We start from the raw sequence: 15,632 nt of genomic DNA on the forward strand, positions 1-15,632 counted from the left end.
GAGAGAGGGGGAGAGAGAGAGGGGGAGAGAGAGGGGGAGGGGGAGAGAGAGAGGGGAGGGAGAGAGAGAGAGGGGAGGGAGAGAGAGGCGGGAGGGGGGAGGGAGAGAGAGGGGGGAAAGAGAGGGGGAAGAAAGAGAGGGGAGAGAGATGAGGGGCATAGAGAGAGGGGGATAGAGAGAGGGGGAGGGGAGAGAGGGGGAGAAAGGGGGAGGGGAGAGGGGGGAGAAAGGGGGAGGGGAGAGGGGGGAGGGAGAGAGATATGGGGGAGGGGAGAGAGAGAGGAGAGAGAAAGGGGAGAGAGAGAGGAGAGAGAAAGGGGAGAGGGTAGAGAGGGGAGAGAGAGATAGAGGGGAGAGGGATAGAGGGGAGAGGGATAGAGGGGAGAGAGATAGAGGGGAGAGAGATAGAGGGGAGAGAGATAGAGGGGGAGGGAGAGAGGGGGGAGGGAGAGAGGGGGAGGGAGAGAGGGAGAGAGGGGAGAGGGAGAGGAAGAGAGGGGGGGAGAGGGAGAGGAAGAGAGGGGGGGAGAGGGAGAGAGGGGGGAGGGAGAGGGAGAGAGGGGGGAGGGAGAGGGAGATAGGGGGGAGGGAGAGAGGGGGGAGGGAGGGGGGAGGGAGAGAGGGAGAGAGGGAGAGAGGGGGGAGGGAGGGAGAGAGAGAGGGAGAGAGGGGGGAGGGAGGGAGAGAGAAGAAAAGGAAAGCAATGAAAAGAGAAAGGAGATTATACTGTAATCAAACATGACTGAGTTTTAAACACAGCACAAATCAAATTTCCAGCACTGGTTGGTAAACACCATTGACCTCCTAAATCCGGATTTTTAAACAGTATCATTTAAAACATTAGCTATATATAAAGTTTGTTCCTAATAGGGAGTCATGCCCTTCAATTTGTACTTAAATGCATTAGTCCACCCTACAATTGCCAAGTTTAAAAAATAAATAAATAAATAAAGCACTTCACAAGTGACATAAGCAGAAGCCTTGCAGTTTGATAACCGAGTCTATAAATACATTTGTTAAGTATCTTTTTTTTCCAAACTATTTTAGTGTATTACTTATTGTTTACATAAATTCGGCATCTTGTGGTTTAAATGGCACTTATGTAATTATTTCATCACAGTACAACTTTCTTCTCCGAAGGGAGAAAAATAAGCTTTAGTTGATACTCTTGAATACCTTTGTGAACAGTTTGAAAAACTTGTAAAATCCAATATGCAAAAGGATAACACCAGAGCAAATGTACCCGATCACTGACTGCTAACAATCAAAAACATCTCCCAAAATATCTTGGTCACTGACAGCCAATTGCATTTCTTTTATATTGAAGCAAACTAGAGTTTGAGCATGCATGAAATACTAATCCATCAGAAATTAGTAAAAAGGCTGTTAAAGATACCAGTGTTCCAGACTTCATTCATTCAAGGTTGACATGTTATTTTTGGCACAAATATTTTTCTATTTAATAGAACAACAGAAAGGCATATAAACTGCCCACGCAGGGGCTCAGAGTGGCAACATAACTCAGGGTAAACTACATATACAGACCACCAAATGAGAGAAAAGGGGAAAGAGAGACATGTGCCAAGTCTAGAAAGTTGAGGTGGGGTCCGGGAAAATCCGCAGGAATATCAATGTCAAACCTGGACCGGCTAAATCCCGGATAGTGGTTGACATGTTATTTTAAAGAGGAACTAAACCCTGATGAGTTTACTTCCTCTTTCATTCCCTGCAAAGGCAAAACATAATGGACTACTATGCATCGCATAGTAGCCCATTATGTGTCACATACCTGACACAGGAGCCAGCGAAGTCACAGCTGTCCCCTGTAGTCCGGCGCATCCATCTTCTCGGTGGGGTCTCGCAGCTCCGCCGCTGTCATTCGGTGAAGCCGCGATGACGTCACTCCCGCACATGCGCACGGGAGCCGACACACGCGCCATCTTCGTCATTGACGATGGCACGCTCAGTGAGCATGCGACGTAGACAGCGGTGCCTGTCTTCGGGCAAATATATTTCTTGGACCTACAGGTAAGCCTTAAAGCGGGAGTAAACCCAGTTTAAAAAAACACTTACATTCCCGGCATGCCGGAAATGCTAACTTTCACATTGATTGTGTTCTCAACCAAACTTTCAAACTATCCAATGGGTGGTTTCATAACTGATCACATGTGCAGCATTATGGCAGTTGAAGAATCATTAGAGGCCAAGATGGCAGCTTCCTTTACTGAAAACGATAGAAGGGTTTACTTCCACTTTAATCTAGGCTTACCTGTAGGTCAAAGTGTGTTGTAAGGGTTTACAACCACTTTAAAGCGGGAGTCCGCCGGGAGTTCCGCCGTTTTTTTTTTTTTTAAATGCCAGCAGCTACAAATACTGCAGCTGCTGACTGTTAAAATAAGGGCACTTACCCGCCCAGCGCATCCGCGATGTTGGCACCTGAAGCCGATCTCTCGATCGTCTCTCGGGTGCTGCCGCCGCCATCTTGGGTATGGGAATCAGGAAGTGGAGCCTTTCGGCTTAATTTCCCGGTTCCCTACTGCGCATGCGTGAGTCGCGCTGTGCAATAAGGATGGTCCCGCTGCCTCCGGGATCCGTGTGTTTCCCAGCAGGCAGCGGGGGACTTTCGGAAAGGGGCGTAATCTACGCCCCTTTCCGCAGATAGCTATGCCGGAAGTGGGTGCAGATACCTGTACTGTACAGGTACCTGCACCCCCCTCCCCCCTGAAAGGTGCCAATTGTGGCGCCGGAGGGGGGGAGGATTCCAATGAGCGGAAGGTCCACTTTAGGGTGGACCTCCGCTTTAACAGTGCACTGTTTGTCTAGTGCCCTCCTGGCCCTTATTTCTGCTTGCTCTAGTAGAATTTGCAGTCTGGCTGCCTGGTTAAGCCCACAGTTTATCTGGCCATTCCAGACCCATGATCCTGCTTGCTTCAGTGTTGTTTGCAGTCTTGCTGTCTAGTCTGGTCAGCTGTTCACCCTACATGCTCCAGAACCATGTACTCAATTGCCCCGGTGAGGTCTACAGTGCTTATTTCCTCTTTACCACATGGTTCCTGTCCTCTCCACTGGTAGTAATCTGAGCCTGATTTCTGCTAGCGCAGGTTAGACTTCTTACATTAGAGCCTAGCCTCCATAAGGGCATCCCTGGTGGAACACACCAGCTGGCCCTTAGACTCCCCGTACTTGAGGATCCCACAATCACCCACTCATCTGTGGGTTCACTATATTTACAATCATGACAATCAAGGTAATGCCAGACATTTTTACCTGGCTTTCAAGTGGCAACTCAACCAAAAGAATGATTTCAACCAACCACCCACATTTTCTACCAATTCTACAAAATATTTGAAAGTCTTTGACCTTGATCTATTTGGCAGATCTTAGAATTAAATCTGGTTACAGGTGGTTAAACTTGAGTAAACATTAACTTGTGTGGGGAATGAACCTTTACCCCCAACCCAATCCAAAATGTTAAATTAACCCCCACAGCAGCATACATACTATATCTGGTGGCTGAAGCATCTGCAAATAAGAGTTACTTGTCCTGCACCTATTAGTTTAATTTAAAGTGGAAGTAAACCCTCCTATCGCTTTCAGCCAAGGAAGCTGCCATCTTAGCCTTTGTTTAATCTTCAACGGTCATGATGCTGCACATGTGGTCAGTTATGACACCAGCCATTGGATGGTTTGACAGTTTGGTTGAGAACACAACCAATGTGACAGTTAGCATTTTCAGCATGCCGGGAATATAACTGTTTTTTTTAAACTATTAAATTAATTGGTTTACTTCCGCTTTAAGGGTGGGATGATATCATAGCATCTATTATTCTTGGTGAGACATCTGTATGTAAATGCCCACAATGACTACCCCTTTGTCTATATAAAGTCCTTGAATCACAGTTTTTGTGGTGCTGGCACAGAAAGGCCAGATCTTTCACATTCTGTCACGTGTATAACCAAACCTTGCAGTAAGAAGAAGCAGCAAGATTTTCTATTTCCCTTTTTTGAAGTAGATGGGGAATCAAAAACAAAGTTGTTCCTTTTTTTTTGGAGATTTCTCATATTGCTCAGTGTCAACAGGACAAGAAAGCAACAAAAATCCTACAACATTAATACTGAGCAATAAACAAAAAGTAAATTGTCAAGCAGTCGAAAGTTCAGAATGATTTGTACTTCCACTGTGCATTTGTTTCCATTGAACATTAGACCATGACAAGAGAACATTCTAGAGAACATGATAGCCAGCCCCAACATGTTCCCACTATAAGCTCATTATGTATACTTCAATTATTTCAGGCATGAATCTTCTGTAAGCAGTGAAATTACAAACATTTGCATTGTACATTACGTTTTGGACTCTCGCGTTTGGCTGAATTTTCTAAAGGTCCCAGAGCAGTCCTCCAAAATACCTAGAAAAGCAACGATCCCATGCCAAAGTACAGATAGTCTTTGCCATGCATAAGCTCTTGATTTTAGTGTCTGAAATATTTGCCTAGCAGCTTTCATTGCTTACTAAATTACACTTCAGACAAAACATGAATATTCTTCATTTAAAAGAAACTAATTTTTATCTTAAAAGCTTTCTTTTAAAGGGGTAGCTCCATTTTTGTTGTTTACAAACCCATCTAAACATTTTTGGTAAAGACCGCGCTGTCAGTGTGATAAAACGCAGCTGCCAGCACCACAAATGACAACGGTAAATAACAGAAGATATGTGAAAAGGTGCAGTGCTAAATACAAAATGGTGTTAAGCCAAATTAAAGCGGGATTCCACCCTAAAGTGGAACCTCCGCTGATCGGATCCCTCCCCCCCTCCGGTGTCACAATTGACACCTTTCAGGGGGGAGGGGGGTGGAGATACCTATCAAAGACAGGTATTTACACCCACTTCCGGGCATAGACTCCCGTGGGAGTCTACGCCATTTCCTGCCCTGCCGCGCTGTCTGCTGGGACACACACGGGTCCTAGTGACAGCGTGGAGATTTCCTATTGCGCGGCGCAACACGCGCATGCGCAGTAGGGAACCGGGAAGTGAAGCCGATTCGCTTCACTTTCCGATTCCCTCCCCTAGAATGGTGGCGGCAGCAGCCGAAGGCCGAGCGATCGATCAGCCTCGGGTGACGGCATCGCTGGAACCCGGGACAGGTGAGTGTCCATTTATTAAAAGTCAGCAGCTGTAGTATTTATAGCTGCTGGCTTTTAATATTTTTTTTTTTTGGTGGAATCCCTCTTTAAAATATCTAATATTTAGACATTAAAAAAAATTGTGCAAAATATACTTGGATGTGTAGAAACACACACATATATAAAAATATAAAGTGCAAAGTTATCCACATTAGAAGTCCACACTAAGACCGCTTTCACACCAGGGCGTTTTGCAGCCGCTATAGCGTTAGAAATAGCGCCTGCAATCCGCCCTAAAAAAAGCTGCACCATTGTTTGTAGTGTGAAAGCCCGAGGGCTTTCACACTACAGCGGTGTGCTGGCAGGACGTCAGGGAAAAGTCCTGCCAGCAGCTTCTTTGGAGCGGTGAAGGTGCGGCGTGTTTACCGCTCCTCCACCGCTGCTCCCCATTGAAATCAATGGGGCAGCGCTGTAATACCGCCGGCAGAACGCAGCTATTGCGGTGTATTGCCGGCGGTTTTAACCCTTTCTCGGCCGCTAGCGGGGAGTAAAAGCACCCCGCTAGCGGCCGAAATGCGCTGCAAATCCAGCGGTAAAACACCGCTAAAAATAGTTGCGTTTTACTGCCCACGCTATGGGCAGTGTGGTGTGAAAGGGGTCTTAGAAAAGTGGTTAGAAGTTCACTCTAAAAAGAGTGGTTAAAACCAGTGGCGGCTGGTGCTCAAAATTTTTTTGGGGGGGGGGGGGGGGCAAACAAACTGAAAAAAAACCCATCAATTGCAGCCACTGTGCCCATCAAACACAGCCACTGTACCCATAAATTTCCGCCACTGTGCCATCAAACACAGCTACTGTACCCATCAATTGCTGCCAGTGTGCCCATCAATTGCCGCCAGTGTGGCCAATCAATTGCAACTAGTGTGCCCCATCAATTGCCACTAGTGTGCCCATCAATTGCCACTAGTGTGCCCATCAATTGCTGCCAGTGTGCCCAATCAATTGCCACCAGTGTGCTCAATCAATTGCCACCAGTGTGCTCAATCAATTGCCACCAGTGTGCCCATCAATTTCCACCACTATGCCCAATCAATTGGCACCACTATGCTCAATCAATTGCTGCCAGTGTGCCCAATCAATTGCCGCTAGTGTGCCCCATCAATTGCTGCCAGTGTACCCATCAATTGCTGCCAGTTTGCCCCATCAATTGCTGCCAGTGTGCCCAATCAATTGCCACCACTATGCCCAATCAATTGCTGCCAGTGTGCTCAATTGCTGCCAGTGTGCCCAATCAATTGCCACCAGTGTGCTCAACTGCAGTCACTGTGCCCATCAAACACAGCCACTGTACCCATAAATTGCCGCCACTGTGCCATCAAACACAGCTACTGTAACCATCAATTGCTGCCAGTGTGCCCATCAATTGCCACCACTTTGCCCAATCAATTGCTGCCAGTGTGCCCAATCAACTGCCACCAGTGTGCTCAATCAATTGCCGCTAGTGTGCCCCATCCATTGCTGCCAGTGTGCCCAATCAATTGCCCCCACTATGCCATATCAATTGCCGCCAGTGTGCCCAATCAATTGCCACCAGTGTGCTCAATCAATTGCTGCCAGTGTGCTCAATCAATTGCTGCCAGTGTGCTCATCAATTGCCACCCCTATGCCCAATCAATTGCTGCCAGTGTGCCCAATCAATTGCCACCAGTGTGCCCCATCAATTGCTGACAGTGTGCCCCATCAATTGCTGCCAGTGTGCCCATCAATTGCTGTCAGTGTGCCCAATCAATTGCCACAAGTGTGCTCAATCAATTGCCACCAGTGTGCCCATCAATTTCCACCACTATGCCCAATGAATTGCCACCACTATGCTCAATCAATTGCTGCCAGTGTGCCCAATTAATTGCCGCTAGTGTGCCCCATCAATTGCTGCCAGTGTACCCATCAATTGCTGCCAGTTTGCCCCATCAATTGCTGCCAGTGTGCCCAATCAATTGCCACCACTATGCCCAATCAATTGCTGCCAGTGTGCTCAAATGCTGCCAGTGTGCCCAATCAATTGCCACCAGTGTGCTCAACTGCAGCCACTGTGCCCATCAAACACAGCCACTGTACCCATAAATTGCCGCCACTGTGCCATCAAACACAGCTACTGTAACCATCAATTGCTGCCAGTGTGCCCATAAATTGCCACCACTTTGCCCAATCAATTGCTGCCAGTGTGCCCAATCAACTGCCACCAGTGTGCTCAATCAATTGCCGCTAGTGTGCCCAATCAATTGCCACCACTATGCCATATCAATTGCCGCCAGTGTGCCCAATCAATTGCCACCAGTGTGCTCAATCAATTGCCACCAGTGTGCCCATCAATTGCCACCACTATGCCCAATCAATTGCTGCCAGTGTGCCCAATCAATTGCCACCAGTGTGCCCCATCAATTGCTGCCAGTGTGCCCAATCAATTGCCACCAGTGTGCCCCATCAATTGCCGCCAGTGTGCCCCATCAATTGCCGCCAGTGTGCCCCATCAATTGCTGCCAGTGTGCCCCATCAATTGCTGCCAGTGTGCCCATCAATTGCTGCCAGTGTGCCCATCAATTGCTGCCAGTTTGCCCCATCAATTGCTGCCAGTGTGCCCAATCAATTGCGACCACTATGCCCAATCAATTGCTGCCAGTGTGCCTAATCGACGCCTGTGTGCCCCATTAATTGCTGCCTGTGTGCCCCATCAATTGCTGCCTGTGTGCCCCATCAATTGCCGCCTGTGTGCCCCATCAATTGCCGCCTGTGTGCCCCATCAATTGCCGCCTGTGTGCCCCATCAATTGCCGCCTGTGTGCCCCATCAATTGCCGCCTGTGTGCCCCATCAATTGCCGCCAGTGTGCCCCATCAATTGCCGCCAGTGTGCCCCATCAAAGGCCGCCAGTGTGCCCCATCAAAGGCCGCCAGTGTGCCCCATCAAAGGCCGCCAGTGTGCCCCATCAAAGGCCGCCAGTGTGCCCCATCAAAGGCCGCCAGTGTGCCCCATCAAAGGCTGACAGTGTGCCCCATCAAAGGCTGCCAGTGTGTCCCATCAAAGACTGCCAGTGTGCCCCATAAAAGGCAGCCAGTGTGCCCCATCAATCGCCACCAGTGTGCCCCATCAATTGCCGCCAGTGTGCCCCATCAATTGCCGCCAGTGTGCCCCATCAATTGCCGCCAGTGTGCCCCATCAATTGCCGTCAGTGTGCCCCATCAATTGCGCTCAGTGTGCCCCGTCAATTGACCCCAGTGTGCCCCGTCAATTGACCCCAGTGTGCCCCGTCAATTGACCCCAGTGTGCCACGTCAATTGACCCCAGTGTGCCACGTCAATTGACCCCAGTGTGCCTCATCAATTGCCGCTACTGTTCTCTATTAAATGCTGCCCTCCCCTCCACCCGGCACTTAACTGTCTCGGCAATGTCCTCCACACTCCGAGTCCTCCATGTCTTCTTCCGTCCTCTTTCTGTCATCTCTGATATGATTGGAAGCCTGATAGGTGTCCAATCACAGCGCCTGTTGCGTCAGCCAATCGGGTGAATGGGTAACCCGAGCACCTGATTGGCTGAGAGGTGGGTCAGTGTTAGGGAAGCAATGTATTCGCTTCTCTAACACAACACTGTGTAAACAGCAAACGCACAGCATTGCGCCCACTGTTTACCAATTTGGAAGCCTATTAGAGCCGACAGCTCTAATCAGGTGCTTCCAAAAACACCCCCGCCGCTGTAATTCAGATGCCCGGCGCCCGACAAGGGGCCGGACACCTGAATAGGGGGCTGCAGTGGCGACTATAGATAGATTGCATCTATCTATTAGTGACAGAGCGGTGCAGGAGAGGGGGGGGGCGGCGCTCCTGCGCCTTCTATGGATGCACCGCCACTGGTTAAAACCATATAGTCCAAGACAGTAAAAAAAAAAAATTGGTGACAAAAACTTCAGTCCCAGGCTCCTCAGTGGGAAGGGAGAACCTGCAAAGTCACTGGAAGGCAACGAAGGGGGGGGTCCCTTCTACCATATGTAAAAGCGACCCAACAGCTAGTTATCTACTAGTATAGGTTTAACATTAAAGAGCATCACCGGACAAAAATGTTGCTGCAGCTGCATGCATCATCATGGTATAACCACTGAAACTCTAGGGTGTCATATGATGTCCTTACGGATGGGAAGTGGTTAACAAACTTTGTTGCAGATTCCCATATGCTTCTGCTCTAAAGGAATAGCTTTTTGCTTGACCATATCTCCTTCAGATACTGATTCTGAATGGGAGAGTCTGGTTATTATAATCGCCTGGTGCACTTTAAGTGTTCTTATGAGAAAAGTTGCAGTGTCTGCATTCCTTTGCAAGTAGTCAAATCTTAGGGAGTATTTAGACAAATATTACATTTTTGCTGCAGAGGATGCCTAAAATGTAACTTGTATCCTAGTTCAGTCTTCTGGGGAAAAATCCGTGAGTCAATCACACAAGCAGGAAATTAAACTATGAGGCATATACAGTAAATGGAATTGTTTACTCCAAGTGGCCAAATTGCATGAAATTTTACAGAAAGTTACAGAGCTGCAGATTGAAATGGAAAGGACATTTTTATAACATTTTAAAGCAATAGTAAACCTGAAAGCAAATATTATATTGCAGCTTACCAATTCCCTAGATGTGATGTCTGCATTTGTTTCCTGTAACTGCCTATTAAGTATTAGCTGGAGATTGGATGGCACTCTACAGGTGGTGTATTACTAGCTGGATCAGCAGGTAGAAACAGAGAGAAAAAGCCTAAAAAAAGAAAACAAATGCAGCCATACATCTAATGATTGGTAAGCGTCAATATATAACATTTTTAGTTTTGGGTTTAATACCGCTTTAAATATGGCTTGTATTGCAATTGCCTATGCATTATTTTTTTCTTTTTCTTATTTGTGATTTTTTTTTCCCCCCCTGAAAGTGAAGTGACCCTTTAAAAAATAACTCAGTAAAAAGCAGCTGATTAGCTGAATGACTCATTGCCTCATCCTGGCACCATTCTTGGCATTCATGCAGATGGTTGCCCTGCTAAATCACTGTAGTTGCTGGTATCTTTATATGAATGAAGCTAAGCTTAGAAAATTGCAAACTATTGTGTTTACTGATTTATGCACCCAGACAGAAAGGACGTGGATTCACATCTTGACAGACATATGGGTCTTTTTTCATGACACTGTGGGTAGTCATAAAGTGTTTACCACGGAAATATTCAACAAGATAATTTTACTTTTAAGTATAGGAAATATAGAAAGAGAGAGGAAAATGGAGGTAATGACATAGAAACTAGGTTCTTAAAGAGGATCTTCACCCTAGAGAGCGAAAAATTAAAAGTCAGCAGCTACAAAGACTGTAGCTGCTGACTTTTAATAAAAGGACACTTACCTGTCCAGGGATACAGGGCTATCCTCACCCGGGCCAATTTTCCGCTGGTATGTTTACTGTGGGAAGCCAACTGTGACTCCTTGTGAATTTACAAAAAAAAGGGGGGGGGGGGCTTAATATCCACTCGGATTGCCTAGAAGTGGGAGCAGGTACCTATTAAAAATAAAAGTACCAGCTTTCTGAAAAAAAAATAAAAAAATTGAATTGCCAAATGTGGTAAAAAGGGGATGGGGGGGGGGACATAAAGTTGAACTTCCCCTTTAAGTTCATTATGAATTGTTACTATAGGCAACTCTAACTCTTTTCTTTTCCCACACTATCACAATACTCCTGTTAGAATATTTGTTGGAAAACACAAAACATATAGTTAAATTAAATGTCAGTGTTTTGACGCCTCTCTCTCTAAAAGGTATTATGATGACACTGTAGCGATTTTGCCCACTAGGATAACTGGTTTCCCCATTTTACGTAACACCAGGATATTAACCACTTTCAGACCGGACCATTTTGCTGGCTTAAGACAAGACCACTTTTTGCGATTCGGCACTGCGTTGCTTTAACTGACAATTGCACAGTCGTGCGACGTGGCTCCCAAACAAATATGATGTCCTTTTTTTCCCACAAATAGAGCTTTCTTTTGGTGGTATTTGATCACCTCTGCAGGTTTTTTTTTTTGCGCTATAAACAAAAATAGAGCGACAATTTTGAAAGAAACGCATTGTTTTTTAATTTTTGTTATAATAAATATAAAAAAACATTTTTTTCCCTCAGTTTAGGCCGATACGTATTCTTCTACATATTTTTGGTAAAAAAAAATTGCAATAAGCGATTATTGGTTTGCACAAAAGTTATAGCGTTTACAAAATAGGGGATAGTTTTATGGCATTTTTATTAATAATTTTTTTTTTTACTAGTAATGGCGGCGATCAGCGATTTTTATTGTGACTGCGACATTATGGTGGACACATCGGACATTTTTGGTACCATTGTCATTTATACAGCAATCAGTGCTATACAAATGCACTGATGCCTGTGTAAATGACACTGGCAGTGAAGGGGTTAACCAGGGGGTGGCAGTGTAGGGGTTAAGTGTTCCTAAGGGCGTGTTACTAACTGTGGGGGGCTGGGCTTTGTGTTAGTGAACACTGATCTCTGCTCCAATCACATGGAGCAGAGATCAGCGTGACTTGTTGCTAGGCAGAACGGAGAGATGCTGTTTACAACGGCATCTCCCCGTTCAGCCTCCCCGTTCGATGATCGCGGGTCCCGCAGACACAATCGCCGCAGGGATACCCACGATCGTCTCACGGGAGTCCCGACCAGAACGCTAGTGCACCGGCGGCGGCGTGCACGCGATGGCAAGGCGGCATATAGAAATGGACGTACCTGTACGCCAATTTTCCTGCCCAAGCCATTCTGCCGACGTACAATCGGCGTGCGCCAGTCAGGAACTGGTTAAAGAGGTTGCACACCGCTGAAATTAAAAATGAAAAAGTATATCCTATGGTGTGTACATGCCTCAATCCAAAACACCTAGCGCAGTGATGGCGAACCTTGGACCCCCAGATGATTTGGAACTACATTTCCCATGATGCTCCACTACAATGCAGAGTGCATGAGCATCATGGGAAATGCAGTTCCAAATCATCTGGGGTGCCAAGGTTCGCCATCACTGACCTAGGGTGATTTCTGTCTGACCTGTCATTCCCCTGCTATCTGTTACTTCTGACAGTCTACATTGCCCCATCTCCAGGACACAGCAGGTGACTGACAGCCTCAGCTGTGCATGTTTTCTTGTGTAGATGTAAGACTGTGTAGAGGGGGGTGTGTCCATTCCCTACACTCAGGTCTCAGATTACACTCCACTCTCTTCTCTATGCTATGCAGTGGGTGACATCAGATCCATGCCCCCTGCCTTCCGAAGCTGAAAAATGCTGTGTAAATTCTGCACTTTTTCAGCTGTGCAAAAGAGAGGGCAGCAGATAAACAGATACAAAGTATCTCTGTATATCACCTAGGTTACGTCACTTTAATTAGTATATGAAAGGGTTTACAGCCACTTTAGATCTGGGATAAGAGCACAGAAAACAAGCCTTCCAAGAAAATGTGTTAATTTTATATATCAAAGCTTTATCACATTTTTTATGCCTAGGAGTCTTAGTGTAATGGTCTCACTCTGTAGATGTCCTTCCATATAATGTAATTGTTGAAATGTAAGTCATCATTACTATTTCTGTAAGTGAAAAAACAAAATACCACATATAGTGGCTGAACTATAAAAAAGGGAAACTTGGTCACATGACTTTCACAGGTCATATTACTAGGAGAGTGGTGGCAAACTTGGTAAATATAGGAGTCCTCAAACGCAACACCCCCATCCGCACATGTCTAGAGGGCATAACAATAGATTAGGTAGTATAAAATTTGTGTTGAATTTAGGCGCTGTAAAAGTCATGTTTTACTGTATGTTACCACAATGCACAGCAACATGTGCAACACTATGGGGTTGATTCACTAAAACTGTAGAGTGCAAAATCTGGTGCAGCTGAGCATGGTAGCCAATCAGCTTCTAATTTCAGCTTGTTCAATTAAGTTTTAAAAAAGAGTCCTGGAAGCTGGATGGTTTCTATGAGGAGCTGCACCAGATTTTGCACTCATCAGTTTTAGCAAATCAACCCCACTGCATGTGTTGTGGTGCCATTAATTTTGAATGGCACCCCAATGCACCCAAATGTTACAGTACTGGGCAATGGTGTTAAGACGACCTTATACACATGGAAGTTTTAGATATACAGCCATCAATTTATTAGATTATTATTATTATACAAGCTTTATTTAGCTCCAATCTTTTGTGCAGCACCTTAACCACTTTACCGCTGGAAGGTTTGACTCACTTTATGACCAAGGCATTTTTTGCTATTTAGCACTATGCTAATTTAACAGACAATTGGGTGGACATGCAACACTGTACGCAAGTGAAATTTATATAAGTTTTTTCACACAAATTCAGCTTTCTTTTGTAGTATTTGATTACCACCTAGTTTTTTATATTTTTATTATATAGACAACAAAAGACAATTTGACAAAAGAAAATGTGAAAAAAAGCTATATTTTCTACTTTGTGTTTAAAACATATCCGATGAAAAAAAAAAAATCTAATTTCTTCATACATTTAGGCCAAAAAGTATTCTGCTACATGCGTTTGGTTAAAAAAATCCTAATAAGAGTATAATAACTGGTTTGTGCAAAAGTTAGTATCTACAAACAATGGTATATATGCTGTATATAGCTATAGACACTATGCTGTAATGATGGTCATCAGCGACTTACAGTGGGACTGTGATAGGGTGGCGGGCAATCTGGCAATGAACCAAAATTATTTGGGAGATTTACTAACTGACACTGAAGTTGCTAGTGACACTAATACAGTGATAAGCAGTAATACTCTACACTGCCACTGGATGGGAAGGGGTTAATATCTAGGGACAACCAAGGGGTTAACGATGTGCCTAACAATATGTAATGTGGGCTGCTTTTACTTTCCGATCTGGATGTTTTCTCTCTCTGCTTTGCAGGGAGAAAAAAAAACAGCAAGATTGCGGTTTCCTGTACACAGAATTCTGTGTGTTTGTAAACACAATACTGTGTGTGTGATTGGACACCGTTGATCAGCTGATTTCAGCTGAAATCATTGGCTAAAATACGCTGCCAAACTTGTACTTTGTCCAGCACCCAGACGAGACCCAAACCCAGAAGAAGGCCATCATGTACATGTACATAATTGTGCCTGTACCCGCCGTTCGCTCGCGGTATATTTACTGTAAGTGATTGGCATGTGATTAAGAAATAAAGGAAGACAGTACAGTAACAATAATTTCAAAACAAGACGGTTCTAAGGGCCTTGCTCATAAGAGCGTACAAGCTAAAAGTTAATTTCATTGTCACTTTGATCTTATTGTCTTAGCTGTTTTTCAGGACTCCATTTCCAGAAGGGCAGCCACAGGACTAACAGAATCTGTACCGTCCTAACCAGACAGACCACTACCTGACAGCCCATGTGACCATGGTTGTACCTCCCCTCACATCTGGGATCTCAGAGCTTGGGTTGACAGCCTCTGGTGCGCATTACATGTAGACCCGGCCAATTGGAAGTGGCTGGCACGCCAAGAGCTAGTGTGCAGGTGAAGTGTGGAACCTGCTGTTTTCTTCTGAACGTCATCTGCATAAGGCCCCTTTCACACGCGCGGATCATATATATGTATTTCATCCATCCGTTTTCGGAATGAAATACGAACATACATGCATCCCTATGGCATAGCGGGTGTCAGCGGATGAACATCCGCTGACACCCGATATCATCCGTCTCTGCAATGGTCCGATTCTGCAGACGGAGGAAAGTCCTATTTTTCTATCTGTCTGCAGAGAGGATCGGATGAACACAGACAGACGGTCCGTGTTCATTTAATCCCACCATAGAGGTGAGCGGAGATCTGACAGGGCAGTCCCTGCACAGAGTGCAGGGACCGCCCTGTCATCCGTCAGCTCAGTGGGGATCAACGGAGCGATCCCTGCTGAGCAAGCGGATGTTCACAGGGTGGATCATCACGGATCCGTCCTGTGTGAAAGGGGCCTTACATTGCAAAAAACACACTAAAAGAGACCGCAGGCCCAACGTCATGCCATGCATTTTATAAATGACATGCAGAAAAAGAACAGTTTACACTCTTCATTACAAACCTGCCTCATAGCGATAAATAATGTTTACATTTCAATAATTTATTTTTTTAATGAAAAAAAAAATCTCTACGTGATGAAAAAAAAAAAAAAAGCACTGAACACAGTATCAATGACAAGGTTTAATAATGTTATTCACTACTCACTAGGCTAAAAAGAAATGTTCTTACCTTGACAAGGTTCAGAATGATAATGGGTGATCCAAATCTCTGAAGCATTTGGTCAAAGTGGGAAGCTGCAGCATGTGCATAGGGGTCTGCTTGGTCCACTGGCAGAGCAGAAAATACAATATTAGACAATGGAAATATTATTATTGCTCATAAACTGAGACTGTCCAGGGGAGTCATTACTGTGTACAA

At 45.4% G+C, this 15,632-nt stretch overlaps 1 protein-coding gene across 3 annotated transcripts in view; it reads right to left on the reverse strand.

Annotated features, from left to right (window-relative positions):
* The window catches only part of FIG4 (FIG4 phosphoinositide 5-phosphatase), a 407,091-nt gene that overhangs the window by 221,707 nt on the left and 169,752 nt on the right, over positions 1–15,632 (reverse strand). For all 3 annotated transcript variants that reach the window (XM_077487135.1, XM_077487137.1, XM_077487138.1), the window contains one exon: positions 15,444–15,541. In XM_077487135.1, the coding sequence (XP_077343261.1) occupies positions 15,444–15,541 (98 nt within the window). The remainder of the gene's footprint in view (positions 1–15,443; positions 15,542–15,632) is intronic.

Source organism: Lithobates pipiens, unplaced genomic scaffold (genome assembly GCF_037356315.1).
Source record: "Lithobates pipiens isolate NorthernLeopardFrog02 unplaced genomic scaffold, aLitPip1_a1.2 Scaffold_18, whole genome shotgun sequence".
NCBI classification, from domain to species: Eukaryota; Metazoa; Chordata; class Amphibia; order Anura; family Ranidae; genus Lithobates; species Lithobates pipiens.